The sequence below is a fragment of the Micrasema longulum genome, unplaced genomic scaffold (assembly GCF_059751315.1).
Source record: "Micrasema longulum isolate JH-2025_06_02 unplaced genomic scaffold, ASM5975131v1 h1tg000309l, whole genome shotgun sequence".
NCBI lineage: Eukaryota > Metazoa > Arthropoda > Insecta > Trichoptera > Brachycentridae > Micrasema > Micrasema longulum.
The window spans coordinates 37,879-51,410 of NW_028277513.1; the positions used below are offsets into that span (position 1 = coordinate 37,879).

At 34.7% G+C, this 13,532-nt stretch overlaps 1 protein-coding gene across 7 annotated transcripts in view; it reads right to left on the reverse strand.

Moving 5' to 3' along the window:
* Positions 1-653: 653 nt before the first annotated feature.
* The window catches only part of LOC148282610 (putative cytochrome P450 6a14), a 33,819-nt gene continuing 20,940 nt past the window's right edge, over positions 654-13,532 (reverse strand). For 3 of the 7 annotated variants that reach the window (XM_088224784.1, XM_088224780.1, XM_088224786.1), the window contains exons 2-5: positions 6,999-7,921; positions 3,361-3,615; positions 2,565-2,816; positions 654-1,072 (exon numbers count right to left, since the gene is read on the reverse strand). In XM_088224784.1, coding sequence (XP_088080910.1) covers positions 906-1,072; positions 2,565-2,816; positions 3,361-3,615; positions 6,999-7,875 — 1,551 coding nt within the window. In that variant the 5' untranslated portion in view covers positions 7,876-7,921 and the 3' untranslated portion in view covers positions 654-905. Of the gene's footprint in view, positions 1,073-2,564; positions 2,817-3,360; positions 3,616-6,998; positions 8,076-10,852; positions 11,756-13,532 lie in introns of those variants that run through there. The other 4 variants (XM_088224782.1, XM_088224781.1, XM_088224785.1 and 1 more) reach the window with 3 other exon arrangements.

The following is a 13,532-nucleotide window of genomic DNA, read 5'->3' on the forward strand; positions in this document are numbered from 1 at the left end:
GAAGTATCTTATCTTATTTTTTGTTTTGTACACAATGGTGTGTTGTGAAAAGAACCAAAATTATATTGTTATGGTATTTGTTACAATCAATATAGTGTAAAGTTTCCGCAAACCAAGTTTTGTAAAACTTCCATGCAAAATAAACGTAAAAATTGCATTTTTCAAAAAAAAATTATAAAAGAGCCATCTATGAATAATTAGTTTCATATTTTCATTTAGAATCACCTTAAAGTGAAATATTTGGGTAAATCAAAATAGAATGCAAATATTTCTTTTTTAATTAAAAAAAATAAAAAAATATTACAATACGACCCCGTCTTTGTGGTTTATATACTAAATAAAACTTGCTTTAATATCATCATTACTCTTTTAAACTTGCTGACTGGTTTCCGAGATCGACTGTTTATTTATTTATTTTTGCACCACAACAGGCCAGGAGGCCCAATTACAGTGGTGAATTACATCACAGAACACCCAGACTTGTGAAAAATCACATTTTAATTTGTGTGTTCTCACCGGGAATTTAACCCGGCCTTTTGTGTGTGAGGCAAGCGTCTTGACCACTACACCACAGAGGACTGTTCCTCCATAATGGCTTACAAATAAATGTACCTATTTTGCAGAAGTTTTTTTGTTTTTAAGTATAAAAAAACTTTTATTTAATGTACCATGTTTTATTTATTATTTCACAAAATAAGCAGGTATATAAAAATATAAAATTATGTATGTTACACCACCTAAAAAACAATGATTAGGAAAGTATATATAACACCGCCTAAAAAAATAATTGTTATTAAAATCACTACCTATGAAAATTGCATGAATGATTTTTCATCAATATTTCTTATTATATATATTATAGCCATCATTTACAGTGTTATTTGGGTTTAAATTCTTCTCCAAGACTAGGCCCTCTTGGTAAGTTTGAGCCACACTCCACCATCTGCCGTGAGGATGAATGACCGGTTGTCGTACTTCATGGGTATGTTTGTCTTTTCGCACACCGATACTTCGTACTTGGACAAGACTGATACCAAACCTAACCTCGTCTGCATCATCCCGAATCGGCTACCTGAAACATTATTCAAACACTTGAGCATTCTTGCATTTGATAAGAAATCAATTTATGTTATTTCTTAGATTCACAACAAACAATGAAGAAAATTTTCAATGGAGGTGATCACTATTTTCACATCCGCACCCAGTTGTGCACAGAACACTGCATTGACAATCCAAGTGCAGTGTATCTGGATCATTTGTGTCACCTTAGGGGAAGGTAAGGTATCTATGAAACATTGCAGCGCAGGACCGACTACATTCCATGTCCAGGCGGATAAAGAATACAGTTCTGTGTGAGAAATAGCGCATGAATCCTAGACGAGCGTTTTCGACTCTATGACTTCTCTCAGGTAAAAGTCATGTAAATCTTAATCGAGTGGGGTTATCCCCACTTATGTAGGCCTCGTTATGTAGTCGTTGGCACATTTTCTTACCTTTCTTGAGGTCCTGGGTTAGATTCCTCGCAGGGTCAACATGAAACATAATTTAAAGAGGTTGTTTTAAACGCACAAACGACTATGCTACAAAGCTAACTTCTCTTTGCTTGATTTCCTTTTTCAGGATTTTTACCTGAGAGTAGCACACTCATCACAAACGACTATGCTACAAAGCTAACTTCTCTTTGCTTGATTTCCTTTTTCAGGATTTTTACCTGAGAGTAGCACACTCATCTCATCTCATCTCATCACGTTTTGATTCTGTTTCACACACACAATGTAGATGTATGTAGGTACTACCTTATTTTCATATGTTTTTAGTAAATAACCCAAGTCTATATTTTAGAGGCCTGTCAGCAGGCGGGAAAAATAGAATATAAAAGGACAATTGATAAAAAATCTTTCTCGGGAATTTTTTTCTTGCTGGTGTGAATCAATCCTGCGACACCAGTTTCACAGTTGGCTGTCTAACCGACTGCGCAGCACCTGTCACTGTTTGATAGAATTAAACAAACCGTGTTGATTTTATAATAGTAGATACATAAAATTTGACATTTTCAAATCAAATGTCGACAGGAACAGATTAAAAATTGTGTACCTTTGTTCAACTTATATACATTTTTAAAAATTGCCCTTAGTTCAGTTAATCTGCATTTTGATGTGAAATATATTGAATAGTTGCAATGAAACTGTAAATTCAGTGAGTGCTACATATATATGTATAAATGTATTTCTATATAAATGTATTTCTTTCCGTAGGTAGAAAGTATAATAATCAGTATTAAAATTCGATCGGAATTCATAGTTTTATTTATTTATGCTTTATTAAGTTAGTTCATAACATCTCCTGATAAGGTGCAATGTCATGGATAATATTAATTAATATTTTGAAATTCAAATCATTATCAGTTATTTCACAAACAATAATTGAATTGTGCAAAAAATATTGGAAAATTGTTACACCTAATAAATAATAATTTAACTAATAGTGAATTATTGGTTTAAAATTTTCCTGAAATTGCTGACAGATTATGAATAAAATACTTATTTTATTATGAATAGGTCTACCTATACAAATCCTCGGTCCCTCTCCAAATGGCAAGTAGGAGAAGTGGTGTCGGGATGCCTTGTTCTCCGGAGTAAACCTCTCCGGGTCGAACTTGTCCGGATTGGGAAAGTACTGAGGGTCCCTCTGAATTCCTAGGACGGGAATCATGACAGGCGTGTCCTTTTCAATCTTGATCTCCGTACCGGGGATAGTGTACTCCTTGGTACATATCCTGAAGATAACGGGAAGAGGAGGATACTTCCGCAGTGTTTCTGAAATAGTTAAAGGGTACATTTAGAAACGGAATTATATGTACCTATGTATTTTGGTCGCATACTATGAAATTCCAGATAATTTTTTACAAAAAATATTCATTTTTAAAACAAAATGTTTATGTATAATTATTTTGACTTTCATCAGAATCGCAAAATATGTGGAAAAATGTTCTACAATCGCAGTGTATCAGCGATAATTTATAAAACGTTTGACCGCAAAGTTTACTTTTATGCTTTATGTTTAAAAAAATATTAATATTTTATCGGGAGTACGGCCTTCAAAGCAAAACATTGTGTAGTTAGTGTCCTGACGAAGAGAGGGGTACGTCTCGAAACGAATAGACATAGAAAAGTCAGTAAGTGATTTTATACAATTATTTACTAACATTGAATCATTTATATCCTATGTAAAGGCAAAGTGGTGTACCTCAGGGATTTAACATGGGACCTGCATTATTAAGGTTTGCATGTTTTGCGCTGGAAGAGAATTATTCGCTATACAACTGCTGAAGGGCTTATGACAATTTACTGTTATTTTCACCTTCAATGACTTGAGTAAGATAGGTCATCTCTCCCAAGGCCTCGTACGTCACCTTCCCGTTGTGTTTTTCCAACACATCGTCTATCTCCGCCCTCAGGGCGTCCTGGATGTCGGGGTTCAGGGCGATCTCATACAGAGCGAAGCTTGCCGTGGTAGAGGAGGTCTCAAAGCCAGCGATGAAGAATACGAAGACCTGGGCGGCTATCTGCATCGTAGTCAGCCGAGTTCCATCATCCACCGGTACTTCGGTATTCCCTGAAATAGCCATGCAACTCATTGATTGATGTTTATTTGCCGAGTTTATGGAAGTCACAAAAAAAACACGGAAGAGTTAAATCCCATCCCATTATTTTGAGCGAATTGCCATCACCTGGGTGGTTGACATTTAAAACATTTTTTTCATCTGCCATGTGCATAAAAAAAGCAAAATATTATTGAAGCAGTTCCAAAAATGGATTTTTTGTTGATAAGTTGATATAAAAAAAGGCACAGGTTGTGTTCCCGTGGGTCACTACCCTGCCCTGGTGCGGACTGCGAATATTATGGACAGAAATAGAAAAGTCCAAGGTTAGAACTCCTCTGTACCACAACGTTTTACTTATTTTTTAATACGATTATTTACCACAAAAAAAATTACTTCCAAAATTAAAACATTTGGGTAAATCATACGAACGCAAATGTTTATTTCATTTGAATATATTTATATATGCATATGCATACTTTAATCAAAAGTCATTAACTGTCATCATAATTATATACAGGTTACTCCCGTTAATCGCGGGGGATACGTTCAGGGTGGTATCCTGAACCACTCTCGTGGCACGAGAAAACAGTTTTTCTCGTGTGTTTCTCTCTCGTCCCACGAGAGTGGGAGAGTGGGTCTATGCCTTTGTAAATTTTTAGGTTTTTAATTTATGCGTATCAAAATTGATTAAAAAATAATCGGATGGTTGGACTATCGATAAATTCGCTCTGCTAAATAATGCAAGAGATGAGCTTATTTTATCAGTATGGGCAAGAAGACATATTGGTACATTAAAATTAATTTTTAGAACGAATCAAATTTTTAAATAAAATATATTAAAAAAACAAATGGTTGCTTACCTCTGCAGGGGAGAAGTGAGGGGAGCGTGGCCGCGCTGTTGGTGGTGTATCAGACTCCCCCCTCTCCCCCCCGTTTCGCCAGTGCAGAAGTAAGCAACCATATGTTTTTTTTTATATTAAAAAAAAAATATTCGTTCTAAAAATTAATTATAATGTGCCAATATGTCTTCTTGCTCATACTGATCATCGTGGTTTCAGATGTGACAGGGTTTAAAGAACACCCTGTATATATATTTTATAACAATAACATTCGATTATTTTCGTTTATTGATTGGTTGCGTATTTTTCAGTTTCGATTTGTGGTATTTTCGTCAAGATTATTATTGGGATATTTTTGTCGTAATCGATTATAGAATACGTTTTTTGTTTCTAGTGCTTATTACTGTTACCCGTTACAATTTAAAAGTTCAATCATAGGCGAAATAGTACATTTTACCCAGGTGTGTAAAGTGAACACTTTTCTACAATGGAATTATACATTTCCTTTTCATTGGGGTTTCCGTCTCTGTTGATATACAAATGTTATTATGTGTCGGTCAATTCGACATTATTGATTTTATTATTCGACATTACTAATATACCGCGAAACCGTCCAATTTTGCACGCTTTTTTGCAATTATGTTGATTTTCTTCAAAAAAATGTATATTGTGCTTTACTTTTTAATTATGAAGAATGATCTTGGTAATCATTGAATTGGGTAACAATTGTAAATTCGGTCATATTTAAATGCGATTTCAAGCAATTAAAAATTTTGATGGCGGGCAAAATTACCTGCATGTTCCTCCACGTTTGCCCGCAACCATTATTTGTTGAACTGTAGCTCATATGACGTTCTTGTCTAAGAACTACTTTATTGAATTATTAACTCAAGGGCAAAATTGTCATTTCAGCATATTAATTAAATATTCGTCTTAAAACAATTGGGCAAATTTACCCGCCAAACTTTATTTGTTTTCATATAAGCAATTTATAGGCCTTAGGGTTGTCAAAATATGGTTGATAACTTAAGAAAAATTAGAAATGCTTCAGAATCTATTAAAAAGCAATATAAGGAATATAAAAACACATTACCAAATGAAGAAAGGCAAAGAAGAATTTAATTAAATTTTCCACAATAATGATAATATTTTTGAAAATCTAAAATACCTAATGTGTGCAAAACCTTCATAATAGTTTTAATTTAATTTAAACTAATTATTAAAATAAGAAAGTGACAACCCTAACACATTTTTTCATTAGGGCAAAGTTGACAACCCAGAGGCTCAACTTATGCCTTTTAGTTTGCCCACCGTCATAATTCTTGAATTAAGCTGCTGACAGCACATAATATAAACAGGAAATGATCTAAAAACCTTTGTCATCTTTGCAACAAGAAAAACTTACCTTTGCTTTGCTATCGAGCAGTACATTAAAAAACACAGAGTCGTAATTGGCCCGCAACAAATTACAGGCGCACTTTGACAGGTTCTGACAAGCCACTGAGTATAAAGTTAGTGACTAAAGCTTCTGAGGGAAGCTAGTGACATAAATCTACTTTTGTCCTTAATGTGCCAAATTTACCGATATCAAATGGAAATATATTTTTTTAAAGGTTGATCATAGATTAGACTTTTTGGGCAAAATATCCATCCAGGGCAAAATTGGACGGTTTCGCGGTACTAAAATAAGTTTGAGCTGCGCGTAGTCGCGCCGCGCCTACGTAAGTATGTAGATGCAGTATACCTAAACAAATATTTACATTTCACACTTGGGAGCCTTCCATTGGGTAGTATTTACTCGTGGTATCAATATTCCAGTATTTTATTTACCTGTACATCATAGTTCAACGGAAAATATTCCGTTTAATGGGTTCCAAGAATGTTTAATGTGCTGAAGCACGTAAACAACTGTGGTGACTTTTAAAATTAGATGGCATATTTCTGTTCAATGAGCCAATTTATAAATCGATAATAAACCGGTTTTTAGAAGTTCAATAATCACAACAAATTATTGCAATCAACTTTTTAACACGATTTCAACAAAATATCTGTCAACCCTGGGGTACGCTCGTTAAATACTATATTTTAAATAATAATAAAGATTAGCCGACCTGTCCACCTATTCTTTATTAAAAAAAAAAAAGTAGAAAGAAAACAACTAAGCAATATACCTAATGGATATGAAAAAAGAGCTAACTCAATTAATTTGTGATCTACAAACCGCAAATATCTGAGTATCTAAATTAGCATCTGCATGAAATATATAAAAAAACACTAATAAATCTCAAAAGTTGATAACCCTTAGGTAATAATTTAACATCTCAATAATGTGGGGGGGTGTGTAGAGACCTCAGAGTAAGAACGCTATAGAGCCGCCCGTATGGACAAACGTTATTCTCGGATTATCAATCACGAAGTTAGCTATAGTTTACAGCAAAACAATAGGCCGCAGTAACGTAACTTTGGTTCTATGCAATAGGGCGGAAGGGCGTATCTACAGCTGTAGATATAAGAGTAATAACTCTAAAGACCAATGTTGATAAATACCGATTTACCTGTTTCGTCAGAGATGCTATGTGAATTTTTCAGTTGAATAAGCAGCTGTAGAAAATCGTTCCTCACGATTCCATTCTTCTCCCTGTAGTTGACTGTGTCCTCCACTGTTTTGTAAAAGAAATCCTGAATTTCTGTTCCTATCACCATCACTTTAAGCTTTGTGAACACGCCAGGTATGAAAAAGTCCAACATGTTGGCGATATTCTCCGTCGGACTCGCCTCGAATATTCTCTTTCCCATTTTCCTGAACTCCGCGTCAGGGTTCTTGAAGCTGTTGCAATCCAACCCGAAAGCGCAGTTGCCTATGACGTCTGTGTTCAACTTGGCGAGCAATTCTTTAGCATCTACAATATTGTCTTTCTCTACCGCTTCATCCAGGTACGCCAGCATTTCGAGCGAGCAATCGGCTACCACTCCGAACATCTGTCTGATCTTACTGGAGGTGAACGTCGGCGTCAGCTTGGTTCTCAAGTTCTTCCACTTTTCCCCGGTGGCGTTGAACAAGTGTCCCGCGATAGGTTCCAGTTCCTCGTCGAAGTGAAAGCCGTGGTCCGAGAAATGGATGAAATCCTTTACCAAGGCGGACCTTATGTGTTCCAGGTCGTTTATGACTAATGTCGGTCTATGGACCATGAACATTCCAGCGAAGCTGTCTGACTTGGTTTCGTTGTACACATCCGCGATCACTTCTCCGATATGTTTTTTATTGTATATTATGTTCTTGACATTTCCAAAAGGAATTACTGGATTTGGACAAGCGATGCCTTTATTTCTCCAATATTTGAATCTTCTCTCAAAAGCCACGTAAACTGTTATTGTTAATACTATGACGCAGATTAAAACATCCCACCAAAATGAAAACAGTATGTACGCCATATTTTCACTTTATCACTTATATACCGTTCACACTGAAGAATAGTTTCTATAAATGTTCAATCATGCCACAATCAATTTATAAATATTTCAGTTTAAACGAGCAACATAGCGACGATAATTCTTATTTCATAAGTACTATTGAAAGTGTATTGCGTTGGTATCCTAATTAGATGTATCTCTACAGATCAAACTAAATCACACTGATACACAAATAAGTACCGGAAACAGGAAGCAAAATTCACCATTGAACGAAAATAAAATTGCATTAATATTTTTTAATTGAAGCACATACATACGTACTTAAGATATTCTTTTGTTTGTTTTAGATAATATTAGTAATACCAACAATGAAATATTATTATCCAATTTTAGTGCAGTGTAATTCAAAGCAATGTATTTAACAAATTATTATATGATGAAATTAATATTTGAAATTGTATTAAGCGCCAGGTATGGAGATATTGTGTCATAAAACACAAATAATACTGTTTTAATGTTCTTAGTAAGAAACTACATAAAAATTCATAAATAAAATCTGCGTACAGTAACGGCTACCTTCGAATCTAGAATAAGCCGTCCAGTGAATAAACGCCCCCCCAGTAAATAAACAAAACGCATATTTTCTTCTAAAATAAGAAAACGGTACATTTATACTGAACCGTGTATTTTTTTCTGGTTGACATTGTTTTGTTCGTTGTTGGTAATTCTTTGTATCTGCCATGGACCAGTTACAGCATGGCCGTATTGTGAAAATCACATGTAGTTTGGTCAGAAAAATTAGATTTCAGATAAAAACAATGTATTTTTGTTGATAACTCTGTGGCTACTACACTAAAAATGGATTATTATTTTTGTAGAACATGCCTTAATTCTTTGATTTAGATTCATTTTACTCGGGTTTTGGCGGTATTTATTAAATTGCTGAGTGTTCCTTTACTGGCCCACGAAAATGTCTTAATCCAATTAATGAACGGGTATTCATTCACTGGTATCTCTGTAAATTTTGGAAAATATATGAACTTTAGTGTATTAGAAATTAGTAACTTAAAGTTGGCAGTTTAATTTCTGTTTTTTTTATTACAGTGAATGAACTGGTAATAACTACCCACGTTCAATAGCATAAATGCAGCGAGGTTATCTAGACGAGTACCTTACTGCGGATCCTACTTTCAATCCTTTAACTTTAAGACCGTCGAAGCTACTGCTCTTCCTAAGAAAAAAAAGCCGATGCCCCTTAATTTTTTTAAGTATCCTGAAATAGCATCAGGTAAAAAGAAAACTTTAGACAAAAAACCCATGCCGTTTGGCTTGACGGGTAAGAAATACCAAGAATATTTTTAAAAACAAAACGAACAAAAAAAAGAAGACGGATTAAGAATAAAAATAAAAATAATGCGTAGAAAATACAATCGCAAAAACGAAAAATTTAAGAGAAATATAAAAAGATAAGAAAATATGAGATTAAGATTCAAAATAAAACGAAAGATGTCAAAATACAAACACGAGGACGAGATAATCGGGTTGTGGTCCTGTGGCTAGCGTCTCGGACTCACGGACCAAAGGTCCGTAGTTCGAATCCCACTCTACCCCAACTCGATTCCATTTTCTAATAGTGAGTTATTTACAACTCGTTGAAAATGGCCCTCAAAATTAAATATTTGGGTAAATCATAAGAACGCAAATATTTCTTTTTTAAAAAAAAAAATAAAAAAAAAGAAGTTGAAGAGAAAAATGAAAAGATAAAAAAAAAGTTATAAGAAAAATAAAAATAAAGAAATACAAACACTTAAATTGAATATTGAAAAAAAAATAAAAACAGCGAACCAAGCAAAGAAAAGTTTCCAAAATAAATTTCCAAAAAAGGCAACCAACTAAAGAATACGAAGTGACTTCTTTAGTCAACTTATTTGGAAAGTATTTTACCATCCGATTTAAAAGTGAAAAGAGAATGCGATATGTTGAGGGCATAGTGCTTATGGCAAATGATGAAGTTTAAAAATTAAAATCATATATTTCAAGAAAAAAAATCAGTGTCGGAAAACGTTATCAGTTTTGTAAGACCCCAAATCCCAGACATTTCTGAAGTTAATTATGCCGGTGTCCAACATGTGCTCGGTGGTCCTAATTGCTCCAGACGTGGATTGATTTCTTTTGACGACTTTTATTTCAAGGATATTAAGTAAAACATTGTGTAGGAAACGAAATCATCCCTATCTGAAAGTACCATTATCTTATGCTTTATCTAAAGTCCATGGAAATGTTTAAAGTACTCCTACCTTCCGAATATTAAAAAATGAGGGTTTGTACCCACTACACGCTCCAAATGTATGTAGCTTTGTACTTTATATGCTTAGAGTTATGTAAAGGTTGATTGATTTACTCTTTTTATTATAAATTATGCCAAAAATTCATGTTTCTTATTCAGCTAATTTTGGCATAGTTTTGCAGCATTTTATTTTCATTGTAGTAGGAGCTACAGTATTGTTTATTATTTCTACATTTTTTATATGCTTATAATTTTAAAACAATTTTCCAAAATTTTCCAGAATAATATTCAGGTTTCTAAATTGATAATAAAATAATTTAACTGTTCATTGACTGGGTTTTATTGTATTTACTCGCTAAAAATATTGTTTTTATGAACATAGTTAATACTAGCGATTTAAATCGTTTCTGATAAATTGATTAATTAATAAAAATCTAGACAGAATATCTCAAAATACTGAAAACATTTTCTTTTTTAATAACTGAGGATGACACAAACGTATCATAGAGTGTACCAGAGTCATTCCATCATACTGAAAATATATTTTAAAGTTGAAAAAATCCTTAATCGTTCATTTACTGGACGATTCACCCTACCTAAATCAAAATACTATTGAAAAGCGAAATAAGGTGATTTAATATTGGAAATGAATGAACTTAGTTGATTAGATGTCGTGCCTTAGATACGTCTAGATTCGTCCAAAAGTCCTACCTGTGTCATCATCGGCAACGTATCCATCGTTTTTCAGCTGTATCAAGAGATGCATGAAGTCATTTCTCTCGATGTTATTCTCCTCTCGATACTTGATCGTCTTATCGACAGTTTTGTAGAAGAATTCATTAATATCTCTTCCAATCAGGCTGAACCCGAGATGGGACACGAGCTTCGGAACGAAAAATGCCATGAATCTAAGCAGAAATCTGAATAAACTAATCTCCGCTATTTTTCTGCCCATCTTCCTGAATTCAGCGTCGGGGTTCGTGAAACTATTGCATTCAATGCCGAAAGCGCAGGATCCGATCACGTCGGTGTTGAACTTGGCAAGAATGTCTTTGACGTTCAACGAATTGCGGTTGACGTTATTCGATTCGAGGTATTTCATCATCTCCACGCTGCATCGGGCTACCGTATCAAACATGAACCTTATCTTGCTGGACGTAAACGTGGGAGTCAGTTTGTTCCTCAAGTTCTTCCACTTTTCCCCGGAAGAGTTAAACAAGTGTCCCGCGACAGGGTCATTCTTGTCGTTAAACTTTACGGTGTGATCGGTAAAATGGACGAAATCCTTCACGAGGATACTCTTGATAAGGTCAAGGTCGTTGACGACGAGCGTCTTTCTATACGTCATGAAGACCCCCACGAACGGAAGGGATTTGGTTTCGGAATAGATCTCGAGGAACTCCTCTCCGAGGGTCGCCTTCATCAGCAGCGACTTCCAAGTATTCCCTAACCCGAACATCGGTTTGGGACCTTCGACTCCTCGCCTTTTCCAGTAGCCATAGTTCCAACTTCCGAGCGCGTATATTGCTCCGATCAAAACGAACAAACATAAAATCCACTCTTCGTAACTCAAAAATAATGCAGCCATTGTCGCTCGCTGCTCGCACCGACTGCGACTTATTGACTCCTGGTGGAACCACATTTTAGATAGTAAAATGAAAATCACTTTTAGGTTCAGTGAGGAAGATAACACGGACACAGAACGATTGAAGACACGAGTAGATGAAGGCGTTATATCACAAATTTTACCATATTTTATGTTCAGCCCTTTCACATAAAGCCGACTACACCACTAAACAGTAGCTCAAAAACAATTTTGAGAACGAATGAAGGTGTTATTATATGAGGAAGTTCAGCGGTCATATTATTTATTGTTATTTATTTCACATAAAACGTTATATTTTTTCTTTTCTATATGACTACCTCACTGGGCATAACTCGTGTTGATATTTGTTAATAGACTATTGAACTACGCCAAAATGAAAAAATGTAAATACAGGTGTTCTTTAAACCCTGTCACATCCGAAACCACGATGATCAGTATGAGCAAAAAGACATATTGGCACATTAAAAAAATTTTAGAACGAATAATTTATTTTTAAAAAAATATCAAAAAATGCAAATGGTTTCTTACTTCTGCAGGGGAGAAACGAGGCAGGGGAGGGGGTGTCTGATACACTGCCGGCCGCCCGGCCACGCCCCCATCGCTTCTCCCTGGAGAAGTAAGCAACCATTTGTTTTTTTAAATATGCTAATATGTCTTCTTGCCCATACCGATCATAGTGGTTTCGGATGTGACAGGGTTTAAAGAACACCCTGTATAAATATGTATCGTATTATCAGAGCTGGATTTTTTAAAGTTTTGTCTTTCTAAAATTACTCCGCCAGTTCTGCCGATCGGTCCTCTGACGTACCGTGAACCGGGAATCTTTCACGACTATCTTAACATTGGTTGATTCATATGAATTAGTGATGTCGTTCGAAGTAGTTCGTTTTAGTTAAAATATTTTTATTATTTTTTTCATACATTTCAAGAAAATTTGCCGTACTAATGCTCTAATTTTTACCGCGCGTTGGAAAACACTTTTTTATATCCAATTTCCCGTAGTGCTGAACTCCTCGTACTGATGTACAAAACTTTAACCCCAGATATCTCTGCTTTTCGTCCCACTCATGCCTTCAATTATTGTATAATGCTTATAATAGGAAAAGAAAATTAGCTACGGGACACTTCATTCGCTTCATTGTGTTTTGTTTTGTTTTGATTACTGTAAACCGCACACACTAACGCCATAAACAAAAATTTGTATTAAATTTTATTATATTATTTATGCATGTACGTCTATTGTAATTATATTTCATTATCAAGTATTGTTGCTCATATTTCGACAAAAAACCAAGAGGTAGGGCGTATTTAAAAATAACCTATCTAAATAAACTTACAGATAAGTAAACGGAGATTGTGTGTCCGTGTACAGTGTTGATAATATTTGTATGAAAAATTATAAACATATTCGTAGTCGATTAAAGACGCAAATGGCCGAAATAATTACCACGCTACAACAGTCGCCAACAGCTGACAGATATTATTTTCAATTACAGATTCTTCACTATTTAATTCTAATCGCTTACTAACCGAACTTTTTGCTTAGATATTTGATATATCAGTAAATTTTGTATGATTTTGGTAACATTATTTTAAGGAACTAATTCTTCTTTATTTAATTTAGATTGCTTTGAACACCAAAAATCAAATTGTGAGGCCCGAAGCGGTGATATTTCTAGGTGCCCGAGATTCTAATCAACCGGGGCCCGAAGGGCCCATCAACTGAGAATTTTCCATAACATAATAGTATTTCCGTTAGTAAAGTAAAGAGAAGTAAAAAAATAT